Raw genomic sequence first — 18,354 nt, forward strand, 5'->3', positions numbered from 1 at the left:
CTGAAAAATCATATCCCAGAAGAGTGGAGACTATGGCCCCTATTTAACAAAGTCTGGCGGACCTGATCCGACAGTGCGGATCAGGTCCGCCAGACCTCGCTGAATATGGAGAGCAATACACTCTCCGTATTCAGCATTGCACCAGCAGCTCACAAGAGCTGCTGGTGCAACGCCGCCCCCTGCAGACTCGCAGCCAATGGGGCCCCAGCAGGGGGTGTCAATCAACCCGATCGTACTCGATCGGGTTGAATTGTTGCAATTCCTGTCCGCCTGCTCAGAGCAGGCGGTCAGGGTTATGGAGCAGCGGTCTTTGTGACCGCTGCTTCATAACTGCTGTTTCTGGCGAGTCTGAAGACTTGCCAGAAACATGGGCCGTCAATCTCCTTTCGGAGCTTGATTGATAGGCCCCTATGATTACTGGATCAATTATCATATTTCAGACAAATAGTCTATATTTTGATGTAATGCTTCATAAAAGTAGAATTATTAAAAATGTTATGTTGTATCAGCTGGTTCTCAGGCATACAGATCTGATATGCACAGAAACTGCAGAAGAACAAAAGGTGACAAACTTATATCATTTAAAGTTAAGTTTACCCAAGTTGTAGTTCTCCAAGATTTGAGATATGGAGAACTATATTCTAAACCAAAATGTCCCCAAAAAGACTAAATTATTTTGAGGTATCAGGCTGTTTAAGTCCTCCTTGTTCCATAAAGTGGAAATAAATTTTAAGATAAAATAAGAATCATGATCACTATAATATATTTTACCTTTACATTCATGAGGAAGTCATAAGTCCATGTTAGAAACATAGTTTTTTTATTATTCTAAAATATAATTTTGGACATTTAAAAGTGCAAAAGTTAACGCATCTGTGGGGTACATCACAGTCAAAACAAATATAAACAAAGGCAGTGATACAGCGTAACATAAATGTTTGGCAGTATTTAAGGACTATATAGTAATAAAATATACAAATCGATGTATAACATCATCATAGCTTACGTCCTTCATCAGGTATTAGGACTATTTTTACAGACCACAATTAATAAAGACTATATTGTTGTTTAAAAATATACTGGTTTTTTTTAAGAAAACCGATTATATCTTAGAGATGAGAACTGGGAGATTTTCTTTTTTACAATCAAGAAATTCTTAAAATTATAGTGGCAAAGAATAAAAAGCCACTATACAATTTTTTAAAATTGTGTTTCTACTATAGATGTAAAAATATATATAAGCATCTATTAGATTTGGTCCATCGACTGAGGTTTGGTTATCTTTATGGAACCATTTTCCAGTTCATATTATAGAGACTTTGAGTTGTGCAAGTTAAGCCAGTATTTTACTATAATTCTATTTTGTTTGTAAAATCAACCACTTCCACTTCAAAACTCCAGAAAAAGTCGCTGGAAATGTTGTTACAAACATTGATCAGATTTTTCATGGGTGATAACATTTGTTTCCAACAGAAATTGGTACAAAATAAAAATGAAGCATTTGCCATAAATTACAACATGTAGTTTCTGCCTATGCAATTAACCTCATCAACTATTTTTTCCATGTGGTTAATTCAATTAATCATTAGAACAATACACATTTATACCATATCAAGTACTCTTCAAAAAAAAGTAAATGGACATACTAATCAATAAAAACTTAGCCACTGGTTCTTGATAAATATGTTGTGAGTATTTTGTGTTAATTGTCTATTAGTTGTTAGTTATTAGGAATATTTGCACTAAGATTTGACTATGCAAAATTCTTCACAATCCATTCCAACAACACAGTTTCATCTCAAATATCTTGCAGTGGTCATTATGTATCGATTGTGAACAATATCAGCAGTATTATACTATAATCACTTGTCTGCATTGGTCCACGGAAAAAAATGCACGGCAAAAATCCTTGTTAGTTCATATAATCCATAAAATTCATCTGAATGTACTATACCAGGTTATCAAAATGTTTAGTATTAATGTTAATATGGAATTACTTACATTAAAAGTAACATTTATAATGATATAGTAAAGCAGAGACAATATCCTATAACTAGGTATTTGCAGTCTTGTTTTATAAGTTTCATTAAAATATTTTCATTTCCATAAGTCTTAAATCCTTCAAAAGTGGTTTTAAGTGGGTTTGATGATTGTTTTAACAGCAACCAATCTTATGACGTACACAAAACTCTGGAGTGGTCTCATCTCTGTATGTCCAAATAATATGTTTACATCATTTCTTTGTATTTACATAATTACAATGATGAAATTCAGCTGCAGTATGATTACAGTTCTTCGTATTCATGAATGCCCTTGAAAACACGAGCTACTATTGACGTTCATTCACATATGTAAAAAAATAAAAAAAAATGTGCATGTATGAGATGCTACAAGGTACCGCTTGATAAAAACGTTCTGAGAGGAGTAGCTTAAAACATTGGTCTTTGTCACAACCATTAATTCCAGTTGACAGTTGTGATGGAGGTACTCAATAAGTCCTAAAAAGTACCATTAAGTTGGCAAGGCAATCATTTCACCGTCTTTTAGTCTAATGCAATAAAAAGTGGTTTTCCAAATGAAAAATTGAAATCCTTAGTTTCACCGGAATTTCCCTTATTGTTTTATGAAGTTATTTGCAAAAATACTTCTGTGATGTCTTACAGGAAACTGTCTTCCACAAGATCTGAGGAATCTATTCCAATATCATCCATCATCTCAATGTCTTCAATAGTCTCATCTCCTCGCTTAATGAATGTGGAACTGCTGGAACCAGTCTCAATTGCACTTTCCTCTGAGGTCTGAGAGCTAAAAAAACCAAAATATGTTAACATTAAAATTAATTTATTTTTGGGCAGAGAAAAAAATATAACAGCAAAATACACAAGAGAGAAAAACTAACCAATGTATCTATTGCTGCAGTTCCTCTATATGTACTGAAGATTAATATAAATGTATTAATTGTTTGGTTTAAATTTTTAATTTAAAATTTGTCAAAAAAATTTTGTCAAAAGTCTCCATTTAAAAAAAAACTTTTATTTTATTATTTATTTATTTTTACCTGTGTCTGTTTCTTTTGCCCGACTCATCATCTGAAACAGGGTCGATGTCAGGAAGGGGAATAATATAACCACTGTCAGCACTGAGTCTTTGCTCATCAAAGCCACTCTCTCTGTCCTTCATTTTGTTTTCATTCTTGTAAGTCACTCCGATGTATGAATTGTCACTATCACTTCTCATACGAGTGACAGCTGGGTGGTCACTTTTAAGGAAGTCATGAAGAATCGTCTCATAGCACTGCAAGGGGGGCACCAAATTTAAAATTGAATTAAAAAAAAACTAAAAAAGTTTATTTTATAAAAAAAATATGTTGTTAAATGTGAATATTGAAGATTGTCTAGGCATAAAAAAAACTCTCTACGTTAGAGAATAAAACCTGTTTTTATTTAATTTTAATAATACATTTACTTATTTTCATCCTAAAAGATTTTTTTATTATTACTTCACCTTGAATAAGATTTCAATAAAAATATGTAGAATATGTATACTTAACAATTACATAAACATATGCCATAAAATATAAAATATTTTATACCTTTTTGTATTCCCCAGGAAGGAGGCTTTCAGCTATTTCACTCAGATGGTAGAATGACGGCCTTTTTTCTGGTTCACTGTTCCAGCACTTCACCATAATGTCATAACTATATGTAAAAAAATAAACAAAATTATTCTTATTATTACTACCACACCAACGATATTAAAAACAATTTGTCTAACAATATTTCACAAAAAATAAATGTGGACATAAACGGCTAGATTACGAGTTTTTGTCAATAAGGCTGTGCGGGGCTAATGAGCCTTTTTTTCTTACTGCTCACTTAAGCCAACGCTGGTATTACAGGTTTTCTGAAAGCCGGCGTTAGCCTCAGAAAAGTGAGCGTTGAGCAAAATTTAGCTCCACATCTCACTGTAATACCAGCGTTGCTTGCGATAGCGGTAAACTGGCAAAACGTGCTCGTGCACGATTTCCCCATAGGAAACAATGGGGCTGAGCTGGCTGAAAAAAACCTTACACCTGCAAAAAAGCAGTGTTCAGCTCCTAACGCAGCCCCATTGTTTCCTATGGGGAAATTAATTTTATGTATGCATCTAACACCCCAACATGAACCCAGAGTCTAAACACCCCTAATCTTACACTTATTAACCACTAATATGCCGCCCCCGCTATCGCTGACACCTACAATATATTATTAACCCCAAATCTGCCGCTCCGGACACCACCGCCACCTACATTATAATTATGAACCCCTAATCTACTGCCCCCAACATCGACGACACCTACATTATAGTTATTAACCCCAACGTCGCCGCCACTATAATAAATTTATTAACCCCTAAACCTAAGTCTAACCCTAACACCCTCTAACTTAAATATAATTTAAATACATCTAAATAAATTTACTACAATTAAATAAATTATTCCTATTTAAAACTAAATACTTACCTATTAAATAAACCCTAAGCTAGCTACAATATAACTAATAGTTACATTGTAGCTAGCTTAGGATTTATATTTATTTTACAGGCAACTTTGTATTTATTTTAACTAGGTACAATAGTTATTAAATAGTTATTAACTATTTAATAACTTCCTAGTTAAAATAAATACAAATTTACCTGTAAAATAAACCCTAACCTAAGTTACAATTACACCTAACACTACACTAAATTAAACTAATTACCTAAACTACCTACAATTAATTACAATTAAATTAAATAAACTAAATTACGAGAAAAAAACCCACTAAATTACAGAAAATAAAAAAAGAATTACAAGAATTTTAAACTAATTACACCTAATCTAACCCCCCTAATAAAATAAAAAAGCCCCCCAAAATAATAAAATTCCATACCCTATACTAAATTACAAATAGCCCTTTAAAGGGCCTTTTGCGGGGCATTTCCCCAAAGTAATCAGCTCTTTCACCTGTAAAAAAAAAAATACAATACCCCCCAACATTAAAACCCACCACCCACACACCCAACCCTACTCTAAAACCCACCCAATCCCCCTTAAAAAAACCTAACACTACCCCCTTGAAGATCACCCTACCTTGAGACGTCTTCACCCAGCTGGGCACAAGTGGTCCTCCAGAGGGTCTGAAGTCTTCATCCTATCCGGCCAGAAGAGGACCTCCAGACCGGCAGAAGTCTTCATCCAGGCAGCATCTTCTATCTTCATCCTTCCGGAGCGGAGCGGGTCCATCTTCAAGACATCCAACGCGGAGCATCCTCTTCATCCGACGGCCGACGACTGAATGACTGGTCCTTTAAGTGACGTCATCCAAGATGGTGTCCCTTGAATTCCGATTGGCTGATAGAATCCTATCAGCCAATCGGAATTAAGGTAGGAAAAATCCTATTGTCTGATGCAATCAGCCAATAGGATTGACCTCGCATGCTATTGGCTGATTGGAACAGCCAATAGAATGCAAGCTCAATCCTATTGGCTGATTGGATCAAGGGAATTCAAGGGACGCCATCTTGGATGACGTCACTTAAAGGACCAGTCATTCAGTCATCGGCCGTCGGATGAAGAGGATGCTCCACGTCGGATGTCTTGAAGATGGACCCGCTCCGCTCCGGAAGGATGAAGATAGAAAAAGATGCCGCCTGGATGAAGACTTCTGCTGGTCTGGAGGTCCTCTTCTGGCCGGATAGGATGAAGACTTCAGACCCTCTGGAGGACCACTTGTGCCTGGCTGAGTGAAGACGTCTCAAGGTAGGGTGATCTTCAAGGGGGTAGTGTTAGGTTTTTTTAAGGGGGGATTGGGTGGGTTTTAGAGTAGGGTTGGGTGTGTGGGTGGTGGGTTTTAATGTTGGGGGGGTATTGTATTTTTTTTTTACAGGTGAAAGAGCTGATTACTTTGGGGCAATGCCCCTGCAAAAGGCCCTGTTAAGGGCTATTTGTAATTTAGTATAGGGCAGGGAATTTTATTATTTTGGGGGGCTTTTTTATTTTATTAGGGGGATTAGATTAGGTGTAATTAGTTTAAAATTCGTGTAATTCTTTTTTTATTTTCTGTAATTTAGTTTTTTTTCGTAATTTAGTTTATTTAATTTAATTGTAATTAATTGTAGGTAGTTTAGGTAATTAGTTTAATTATAGTGTAGTGTTAGGTGTAATTGTAACTTAGGTTAGGGTTTATTTTACAGGTACTTTTGTACTTATTTTAGCTAGGTAGTTATTAAATAGTTAATAACTATTTAATAACTATTGTACCTAGTTAAAATAAATATAAAGTTGCCTGTAAAATAAAAATAAACCCTAAGATGGCTACACAATTATTAATTATATTGTAGCTATCTTAGGGTTTATTTTATAGTTAAGTATTTAGTTTTAAATAGGATTCATTTATTTAATTGTAGTAATTTAATTTTGTTTTATTTAAATTATATTTAAGTTGGGGGGGTTAAGGTTAGGGTTAGATTTAGATTTAGGGGTTAATAAATTTAATATAGTAGCGGCGACGTTGGGGTCGGCAGATTAGGCGTTAATAAATGTAGGTAGGTGTCGGCAATGTTAGGGATGGCAGATTAGGGGTTAATAAAATTTAACTAGTGTTTGCGAGGCGGGAGTGCGGCGGTTTAGGCGTTAATACATTAATTAAAGTGGCGGCGATGTCCGGTCGGCAGATTAGGGGTTAAACATTTTAGTTAAGTGTTTGCGATGTGGGGGGGCCTCGGTTTAGGGGTTAATAGGTAGTTTATGGGTGTTAGTGTACTTTTTAGCACTTTAGTTAAGAGTTTTATGTTACGGCTTTAGCCCATAAAACTCTTAACTACTGACTTTTATATGTAGTAGGAGTCTTGCCAGGAGAGGGTCTACTGCTCACTTTTTCAGGCGATCGTAATACCGGCGTTAGGAAAATCCCATTAAAAAGATAGAATACGCAATTGACGTAAGGGGATTTGCGGTAAGCTAAGACCGCAGAAAAAAATTGAGCGGTAGACCCTCTCCTGCCTGACTCGTAATACCAGCGGGCATTAAAAAGCAGCGTTGGGACCCCTCAACTCTGCTTTTTAAGGCTAACGCAAGACTCGTAATCTAGCCGAAAGTTTTTGAAAGACAATTGTTATTTAGCTCAGTCAATTCCAAAGGCACCATAACTACTCAAGAAATGTTATGCTTATCTAGACGATCATGTTTTTGTACATTTTATTGTGGACCAAGAAGGCATTATAGAGCCAGTACAATATGCCCAATTTTCAGATCATGTCAATGTTTAACATTGTGGTGTGATATAACCCTTATATGAATCCACCAAAAAAATAAATCAATAAATAACAGTTAATAATGGATTTTGAATACCTGTAAATCTTTCCTTTTTTCCAAGCTCTTAAACACTGTTTTTTTCCCTATCAGATGGAACCAGACAATTTATCTGACACTTAAACTATCTGAATAAGATTTATCAGCTTCCTTTTTTATTACTTTTTAAGTCATCAAAATGAATGTCCTCATGTTTGAAATTTGTACTTTGATGTTTTATTACATTTATTTGTATTTATTTATGTATTAACTGTTTTGATAAAGAAAGTGTTGATCATTATTGCTTATAATACATATTGATACATATCCTCTGTACATCATTATATCAATATATAATTTCATCCAGAAAGCTAAAAAATAAATCGCTGTAGCCTGTGTCTTAACCTGTCTGTGATGATATCTGGCATTTATTGGTTTATTGGACATTGATTACATTGCAAAAAAGAAAAAAAAAAAACATTCCGGATGTTACCCTTTTGTGAAAGTAATGCAAACGTTGGTAGACTTATCAATAGTGTCTATAAAATATGCTAACCACACCAATGTGTGGCCAATATGTAGCAGACTGACATGGATGCCCATATGATTGCTAAATATTTTTGAATATGATTTAATAAAGGGAATAAAAGAAATATTGGACTTTAGGCCACTGTTTGTTGGTAGGAAATAACGGAATTATAAAGATAAAATGGTACAGGATGTTTCTGTAAAAACCCACTACTTACATTTCATGGGTCGCATGGTCAGGCTTTGCCATTCTGTAGCCACTCTTAATCTTGTTGTAAAACGAAGAATCTACAACCATCCCTGGGTATGGTGTGCCTCCTGAGGACAGAATGGTAAGTGTCAGATGTGATTCTTGCTTTGTGTGGGTCTGATTTCTTTCTACATTATCTATAGCTTTTTATAAGCTCAACAACATACAGGAACAGACTGGTGAGGAACGTGAGTGATCGGAATACTCGCATTGCTAGTAGTTACACCCAAATGCTAATACAATTTAGGTACAGCAGATACAAAGTAAAATAAGAGCAAACGTTTATGATATATCAAATTTTAGATGCATTCCTTGTGAAATTGATATAGAATTACTAACATCTTATGATATATAATGTTTAAAGGAATACAGGTTTAAACATTTCTTCTGTGATGTGGTTTAATCCTGTACGCTCTTATACATGAATCAACAAATAGGGAGTTTTAAAGTTAATATTGTACATCTTGACTAGGATTTGTTTTATCGTCCCTGTAATGTAAAATATGCCTGGGTTGTATATATGAATGCAAGCACTCTATACTTCATATGACAGTTTTATACACCCACAAAAATATCTTTTTTATACATTTAAAACTTGCTCCTTAAAATATATGATGGATTATAAATGTATTTATGTTGTAAAATGTGCTTTGTTCTCCTGGTACCATCTAGAATTATATGGCAAAAATATTTGCAACTATGTATATCATTGCTATAAACATAGTTGTAAAGCCTGTTGTCACATGGCTAAAGACACTTGCACGCTCCTGAGCTTAACTAGGATTACTATTTTTAACTAATTTTATTTTTAAAATAGAATAAAAACAGCCAAATTGATAACAGAAGTAAATTGCATATTTCTTTTAATATGTCATGCTCTATTCAATCCATTTAAGTTGAATTTTGACTTTACAGTTCCTTTGAGGAGGATGGCAGATGTTTCAGCACATTAATTATAGATAACCACTTTTGGCTGAATTAGTTCATACTTAAAGAATGTAAAATGTGACATTGGAATATTAATCCTGCCTTTGTCAAATGTAACATTTAAGTACTTATTCCCATAGACTTCACAATAAGTTTATTTAATGTTAGATTTGATATTGAAATGTTAACATTTTTATAGAAACATTGGAATAGTAAAACAAATGTTAAGGGAAACATTTTTATTTTATTATTTGAATGAGTAAAAAAAATACATACAGTCCAATCCCACCCCACTTAAGGAGTTCCTTGATTCATCCTATATCTCCAGTTGAACGGACAATATAAGATGGCATACTAGTGTAACACACCTTTAACATGGAGATTAGGATGTTTAAAACACACTAGGTGCTGATCTCAGAGCATATTAAGCTGATAAAATACGAGTAGACTATACTATAGGAACTTTTGGCTGTTATCTGGTGTCAAAATCTGTGTTTCTATATGCGTATGTTCTTGTGCATATGCTAATGCACTAGACAGGTACAAGCGCAGGGTGTTGATTTTGTGGTGTACAAACCTTTGTGAAATAGAGATTGTTATATAGAGAGGAACAAGGTTACAACTGGTATAATACTGGATTTTATTTTATTTTTTCAATAGTTAAAGTACACTTACCAAGTGAAAAGATTTCCCAGAGCAGAATACCAAATGACCATACGTCACTTAGAGTTGTATATAGGTTATCAAATATGCTCTCAGGTGCCATCCACTTCACTGGAAGGAATGTCTGTAGATAACAAACACAGTCAGTTGTCTCTGGTTTAACATAAGGATACTTGGGGAATAAGAACATAGTAAGTATTCTTATTATTAAATGTTTAAATAGTATTAAATATAGTTAAGTGGAACTAGTATTATTATTGTTGTCTAATGTACAATCCAAAAACAAATCAGTTGATTATATTTAAACACAACTCTCCAAACTTTCAAAAGCCCCACACTAATCAACATTGAGTACTGACCAAGAGGTTCACGAAAAAAGCAGGTGATCTAAATCATTGGTGCCTATACTTTTGTGAAATGTGTCAGTGTGATATACTTATACATGTGCTATGTGTAAGAAAATCTGGGTTTGCATGCCAAATTGAGCTTCATATAACAGAAGGATTATTATTGTGTTGAATCACCTATTTTCTTTTTTTTTTTTAAATTGAGGCCACTGTAGTGGTGCAGAATATGATTTCAAAACTCAGTTTTCAGTTCTTTTAGCTTGAGCCTATACTATCAACCTCTGCTGATACTGGTCAGCAAGTAAAGACTACCTTTTGGTCCTACCTGATCTAAATTATCATATCATATTATGGCAATACTGTACATAAGCAGTTTGCAACAAGACTGATCTTTTGAACAGTGTAGGTGATTTAAATGGACAGAGAACACCTTTAACCCCAACTGAATGGATGAGTTCTTATAAACGTCAAGGTTTGGAACTTAGAATGAATAATAACTGTCACAAAAGTATTAGTCTTCCTAAATAATTATTCAATAGAATATAAGGCAGAACTGATACGTACACTGCCTTTTGAAACATAGTTGGAATCATGCATTATGTCTCTGGCCAGACCAAAATCACAGATCTTCACAATCTTGCCTTGAGCGAGAAGAACATTTCTAGCAGCCAAATCCCGATGCACACACTGTATAGAGAAAGACGATAAATCACCAGTGAGTGACAGACTGACGAAGGATGCATTTATAGAGCTAACGCATTCATTTATTGGTCTGTGCTTACATTCTTAGATGCTAAGAATTCCATTCCACGTGCGACCTGGTAAGTGAAGCTTAGCAAATCCAGCAGTGTGAGGCCCTCAAAACCATCATCAGAGAGAATATTTTTCACTTCTAGATTTGAGAAAAGAAAAAAAAAATTAAATTTTACAGAGAAAAAAAGTAGTGTCAATATAAGCGAAGTACATTTTAAAATACAAATTCAGCAAATATATCTTAATTTGAAATAAGGATGTTCAACAATATTTAAGGGTCCAGCAAGTCAAAAAGCATGTTGATCTTATTAGCATATTGTAGGATTTACACCATTTTCAGTGTCTGAGTTTGACAATTACTTCTGACATAGCAATTTCACCAGTATCTCAAGTATTAATGAATATAGGCTATAATAAGTGGTTTAAAAAGTGATGAAAATACTGAAATTGTAATTATTGAAAAATATAGCTACAGTTTATTTACATAATACCAAAAATTGGAAGAGACAGATAACAGGTAAATTGGAGTGATGCATTAATTTGACAACTTCCAGTTGTCAATAAGGACTGCAGTACAGACAGGCATTTAAAATATGGATGTTCTGCATGTATAGTTTAAAAAACGCACCCCTTTTCTAGCAGTCATCAGCCAACAACTAAAACATCATAGTACTCAAGCTATTATTCCATATGACAGCAGTCCCCCAAGTGCACTTTGCCTTGAGGGAGCACATACAAAGTTAATACATCACTTTCATGTCCATTGAAAAAATATAGGAAGAACTGTGAATCTGTTTTTTTTTTATTTTAACTTTTGTTTAAGACTCAGAGATTCAGTATACACTACTGTAAAAGCAACAAAAAAGCACTAGAAAATTGTGTATCAAAAGATATTAAAAGGATCAAATGTACACTGGGCAAATTAACTGGCAGACTGGCTACAGGAATCTCTAAAAAGTCCAGTTTATCCAGTAATATAGCCTTATTAAAGGGACACTCAAGTCAAAATTAAAGTTTCATTATTTAGATAGAGCATGCAATTTTAAACAACTTTCCAATTTGTTTCCATTAACAAAATGTGCACAGTCTTTTTATATTTAAACTTTTCGAGTTACCAGCTCCTACTGAGCATGTGCAAATATTTACAGAATAAGCGTGTATGCATGATGGCTGTCACATGGTACGTGTATGCATCTGTGATTGGCTGATGGCTGTCACATGGTACGTGTATGCATTTGTGATTGGCTGATGGCTGTCACATGGTACAGGGGGAGTAGAAATAGACATAACTTAAAATTGTCAGAAAAAAATCTACTCATTTGAAGTTCAGACTAAGGGGCCACTTTATCATAGTGCGAGCAGACATGATACGAAGTAGCGTATCATGTCCGCCGCACATCGATATATACCGACAGCAAATGCTGTCGGCATTTATCATTACACAAGCAGCTCTTGTGAACTGCTTGTGCAATACCGCCCCCTGCAGATTCACGGCCAATCGGCCGCTAGCAGGGGGTGTCAATTAACCAGATCGTATTTGATCGGGTTGATTTCTGTCCGCTGCCTCAAAGCAGGCGGACAAGTAATGGAGCAGCGGTCTTAAGACCACTGCTTCATAACTTCTGTTTCCGGCGAGTCTGAAGGCTTGCGCGGAAACAGGGGCATCAAGCTCCATTTGGAGCTTGATAATTTGGCCCCTAAGTGCTATTGCATTGTCTTGTTATCTTGCATTTGCTGATTATGCAAATCTACTGTGTTGACTGGTCCTTTAAATGAATCTGCTGGGAAAAAAATTGCAATGTAATGCACTAATCTAATTATACAGCTTTTAAAGTTCATATTGCCTGGTACATTGCAGCATGTTATAAAACTACAAAACCATAATATAGTTCTGTTTACCTGACATTGGCTTCTTCTTGTATGATGCAGGCCTGTCATACAAAGATCTCTGAATATCAGAATATTTTGAGGCCTCTTTCATTTCAAGCATTGGGACATATTGGGTGGTATCAGCTTGCTTCATATCCATGTAGTCACCGTTGTTTTCGAATGATAGAATGACATAGCTACAGTAAAAATACATTCTGCATTAGGCATGTTACACACTTAATAATGTACCAGTCCCAGATTACATATATAATTATATACTATTCACTACACATTCAAATAGATTTTAAACATTACATTTTAATATTATTAATATTAAAAAAAAAACATTAAAAACAGGCTAATATAGGTTTTCTGATTGGTCAAGGTTGTTGAAATAGAAAATGACAGAAACCATCTGAAAAGCTGCTCAAGATTTTTTTGTTGTATTGGAATACTGGTGTTAAACTTCATCAATGAATATGACTGACTGGTGTATATGCAGTGTGACTTGAAACCCATGTGATAGCCAGGTTTTCTAATCACTTTTTAATGGATAGTGATGAATTTAATTCAAAATGTAAACTTCTGAAAATGATAATTATGCATAGTCCAAAAGACGTGCAAAGCATTTTCATTATTTATTGTGCCCCCTTTTCCTGTAATTTAACCTTTTTTAGTGCTAAGCATTTTTACACCTGCGTGCTAAGGTGATTTAAGTTTTTTTTTTTTTTTTTAATTATTTATTTTTTTAACTTTTGTATTTTGTTTTCCAGATCCCCAAGACTTACGCCATTGGAAATGTTAGATGATTACCTTTCCAAAGGTAATCTAAGCAACATGCCCCCTTTCCCTATACTTTGTATTGTAAATTTTTATTAAAGTTGCGTGGTGATGTTATCACGTCATTGCGCGTGACATCACAGCGCAAAACGTGAAGTCCCAGTGATGCCTGTCACTATGCAGGCCCAATCGCCGGGGTAGGAGAGGGTGGGAGCCCCCAGATCTCCCTCATGGTGGGAGAGTGCTAGAGACAGCTCTGAGCCGTTAGCACCAGAGTGGGAAACTCTGCGACGGCTCCGAGCCATCGTTAACACTCAAGGGGTTAAAGGGACAATTTACCAAAACATGTTCTCTCTCTTTAATTTGTTCTTAATGATCCACTTTAACCTGCTGGAGTGTATTAAATTGTTTACAAGTAGCTCATTTACGATTATTTCGACATTTGAGATAGCTAGTTTAGTCTGTGGGATCCCAACCTACACTGAAAGTTTCTGGACTTAAGCCATGGCTATGTAAATAGAGCAAGCAGAAGATATTACACTCCCAGTGGGGTGTAGAAGAGATAACTAGTAAAATGTTAATTTGCCATTGTTCTCTCTAAGTATTGGGTTTTGGTTTACAATACAGATATAAGATAAGGAAGCAAGTGTGTGTACACAAAGTGATAACATAATGAGATCTCATTTTACCTCCAAGCTCAACCCAATTCAATAGGCTGTGGTTTCAAAGCACAAAACCAGCAATTTTATATGCACAAATAAACCTGAAAATGCATTTTCTCATACATTCTATACTATGCAGCTGGTATAACAAGTATTTGGAAATAAATTAAGGGAAAGCAAATATTATAGTATACTATCCCTTTAAATGTGAAAATTTTACTTTTCCCCCATGAGAGGCCATTTGAATACAGAATACCAACACTCTTACATTTTGAACTGTGATAAATCTTTATTAATTTCAATTTCAATTTAAAGAGCTTTTTCTTTCTTTCTTTTTATACAAATAATAAACAAAATCATCACGTTTTTATGCTTTTCTTTCATATAGATCATCTTCTAGATTGTAAGTTCCCACGGGAATAGGGCCCTCAATTCCTCCTGTATGTGTTTGTAAAATGTTGCCCTGTTTCTTATAAGTTTTATATCATTGTTTTATTTAAATGAATTGCACCCATGGACAGCGCTGCGGAATATGTTGGCGCTTCATAAATAAAGTATAATAATAATAATATGGATGACAAAAAATGTTGAGTATCCTTGAAGTCTTTGGCTACCAGAAAGGATATTTGAAAATACGGATTAACACTCCAGCTGCACAATCTATACATTTTAATCTTAGTTGGGATTTTTTCTAACAAAATGGAATGCAGTAAATTCAAGCAAGTGGTTTACTCTCCATTTAACCAAAGATTAGACTTTCTTCCTACCTCCGTGTGCTCTCATCAACAGGGTTAAATCCAAAGATGTCCACGTCCTTATTCGGTTTCTCTGGGTGCCGTGTCTGAAAGTTATCCCTATTTTTGTGTAAGTAATTCACCAGGTCTCCATAGAAGCAGTACTCAGTAATGATGTAAATAGGCCCTAATGAATTAAATAGAAAACATGAGCACTTAATGCATATATAAGCTAACTAGTGTACATTCCCTTGATCAAATAACCTGTGAACGTAACCATAACAAACATACCTGATTTCGTACACGCTCCCAATAGATTCACGATGTTCAAATGAGCTCCAAGATGAGTCATAATTTTTAGTTCAGACATTAAAGCTTGTTTTTCACTTGTTCTAGCAGTGGCTGTTGATTAAAAAAAATGTTTTTGAGAAATAAACGCACAATCCTTAAACTTCTCATCATTAAAAAAAAAAAAACTTGGGTGATGTCACTAATACATAATGACTACCCTATAATAATATTCGCTCAGCTTTCACTTGAGTTATATTCAGGGTAACAGTAGACTGCATCTGCATCTGTGAATCATTTTCGTGTTGTGTGACAAGACAATCACAAACATAACATTCATTTGCAAATATGGACTAAGTAGCTATTTTGGTGATATCTTGTAAGTTGGTCTCTAATTTATTTTCTTTCAAAGAGTATTACTTGAATATGTGCGATAATACCAAGGATTGACATTTTTAAATAATAAAACGGCAGAAAAATAAAATATTTTTACTTACGCTTGAGCATTTTTACGGCTACTTTCATCACAGGCTGGGATCGACTTAGTCCATACGCAGTACCTTCAACTACTTTGCCAAATGCACCAGATCCAAGTATTCGACCTGTATATTATAAATTGAGTTATTTCCCGTCTAGCACCAATAGATAGCATCTAACTTTGTCAACATTAAAATAGTCATCTTAAAGTTGTTTGTGTCCCATTGTTTTTTAGTGAACCAAAACACTGATATTTTATGAAAGTGTTGTAAGTGCTCTTTAGTTATTAAATGTTTAGGAGTGCTGATCTTTTTTCCTCCTATTTGGCTAATCTGTACAGCTGATTACAGTATGGTAACAGGCATATCCCGTCTTCCCTGGAGTTTACATAGGGTGAAAAGGCTAGGGGTATTAATATAACATCTGTTCAGGGGGTCAAATGATTGTAAATAGTATATTAGATTATAAAAACCACATAGTAACACCCAATACAAATTAAGGCAAAGCCAAGAGTGACATGATCTGTTAGAAAACAGTAACTTTCCTGAGAGCTCTCACATTATCATTTGTATATATTTACCAGATACTGCTCAAATCTTGAATAAAAATCATTGAGGCTGAGATCAGCTAACAAAATATAGAGTAGAACATGTTCCAGGCTACAGTATAGCAAGGATACAATGCTGCTACATAAAATGTTATGATGGAGGTGACATTTACCCATCGGAAGTCAGAGAGGGCAGTAGCAACACAATATGTACACACAGGCACTAATAACCCAAACAGTGGTAATTATAAATATTCCTTACCAAGAACTAATCCATCCCTTTGAAATTCCCATCTTGAATCATATGGCAATTGCATTGGGTCTACATAGATATATTCATGACCATCTGGGCTAATGGACTCAATGACTCGCCATCTTATTTCATACCTTGGTTTCTGCAAAAGACACACAATTGAATTATTATCAGTTATTTGTAGAGCACCAACAGGTTCCACAGTGCTAATTTAATGATTATTTACCCTATGGATCAATCATAAAGTACACAAAGGGATAATTTATTTACCTGCTTCCATATAATGACAAGAACAATGAGTGATATGATGACAATCACCAGCAAAACCAGAACTGCTGCTGCCACTGTTAGCTCAGAACGTAACGCTAAAGACAAAAAAGGAGCAACGTATAAAATGCCACACGCATCAACATATACCATATAAAGCAACTTAAAAACTTAGAGTGCAAAAAATAAAAAAGTGTAATCTGGCACATTAAGTAATGTTTATCATAAGCCTTAAACATGTCACTATTTTTGTTATGTACGCTAAGCTAGATTGCTGTTCTTGTTTATAGCTAATGTGTTTGTAACAGGTGCATATTATAATATAAATTACAATATAATTTGTATATTTCTGTACTTATAGCTACATTGTCTTTTTCATTATAACTATTATGTGGTGCTGCAGAATAATTTAGACACTTCATAAATTAAAAATAATAATTATTATAATTTATTGGCTAAAGACCAACCTAATATTTAACTTACTGGGTGCAACTAGTTTCAGCTCTCGTGCAGCAAAGCCAAGATCATTTTTTGCAATACATCGGATGGCTAAGGTCTCTTCCACTTTCTTGAAGGTCACTTGGCTTTCTACTGTGTTTACTTCAAACTTGTGTGTCCCCATATTGATTTCAGAGCCATTGGCACCAAGTATGGTCCATGAAGTATCATTGTTACACCTAGAAAACAAATGAAACCTTTAAAATTATGATCACACTACACAACCAAAAATACAACTGGACAATAGATCTCTTATGGTCTGAAGAATTAATAATCAACTGAAACTGTCACCTTTTAATATCCTTGCAAACAAGCCATTCGAGATCAGGGACTGGCATTCCTTTAGCCAAGCAGCCTACAGTCTGTTTGCCCGATGAGCCGTGGTGATCATCAACCAATTCCAAAATCACAGCAGGAACTACAAATTCAGAAAAGGTTAATACGTTGCTAGGTAGCTGATTGATTTCCAGCAATTTAGAGTCTCATTACAATAAATATATATATGTGTGTGTGTGTGTGTATATATATGGCTGTACTATTATAAATGCTAATTCAAGTACATACTGATTTTTGTTATTAAAGATTATTATGTATTTTGTTATGGTAAAAATGTAGATTTACCTTTAATGTAAAGTTCAAATGAGAAGGTTTTTATTTCTGCGTCATTTTGTGCTACAAGGGTATAGAGTCCGCTGTCCTCTTCCTTAGCTCGTATGAGATTCAGTTTACTTTGGAATCTGCAAAAAAAAAAATGTAATGCTAAATAAATCAATAAATATCTTATATAATTAAATTGTGTGTAACTTCCCTAAAATCATATGGTGAGAAAGGCTGTACATTCACCATTAAGCAAATCTTTGCGCTTATTGCAAATCAGTTAGCCAGTGGGGTGAAATGTAATTAGGAGCCATTGAGATTTGTTTGGGGCTATAGCCCCATGTCTTTTCATAACCTATCTATATCTCTGGTCATACATGATATCTCAAACTATTGGAATAATCCCATGCAAAAATGTTTGCACTAATAATATTACAAAATTACTTAATGGGATCTAAAATAAAAGGTGCTCTGTATAAAAGGGCATTGGTAATTGATAGGTAAATAATAAACAGTAACACAGTTCAATTAAGAACTTAACTGATTCATTATACTGCTTATAAATATATGTTTTATCTGTTTAAAACGGTTTTAAATTGTATTTT

General features: G+C 34.5%; 1 protein-coding gene across 1 annotated transcript in view; it reads right to left on the minus strand.

Moving 5' to 3' along the window:
* Positions 1-797: 797 nt before the first annotated feature.
* Positions 798-18,354, minus strand: part of PDGFRA (platelet derived growth factor receptor alpha) — a 50,605-nt gene continuing 33,048 nt past the window's right edge. Inside the window, 16 exon segments of the mRNA XM_053700263.1 lie at positions 798-2,805; positions 3,059-3,294; positions 3,593-3,698; positions 8,056-8,155; positions 9,690-9,801; positions 10,589-10,711; positions 10,807-10,916; positions 12,677-12,843; positions 14,856-15,009; positions 15,114-15,224; positions 15,608-15,712; positions 16,397-16,529; positions 16,658-16,752; positions 17,138-17,331; positions 17,444-17,570; positions 17,774-17,889. Of these exon segments, the coding sequence (XP_053556238.1) occupies positions 2,658-2,805; positions 3,059-3,294; positions 3,593-3,698; positions 8,056-8,155; positions 9,690-9,801; positions 10,589-10,711; positions 10,807-10,916; positions 12,677-12,843; positions 14,856-15,009; positions 15,114-15,224; positions 15,608-15,712; positions 16,397-16,529; positions 16,658-16,752; positions 17,138-17,331; positions 17,444-17,570; positions 17,774-17,889 (2,137 nt within the window). The 3' untranslated portion in view covers positions 798-2,657.

The sequence above is a fragment of the Bombina bombina genome, chromosome 2 (genome assembly GCF_027579735.1).
Source record: "Bombina bombina isolate aBomBom1 chromosome 2, aBomBom1.pri, whole genome shotgun sequence".
Taxonomy (NCBI): Eukaryota; Metazoa; Chordata; class Amphibia; order Anura; family Bombinatoridae; genus Bombina; species Bombina bombina.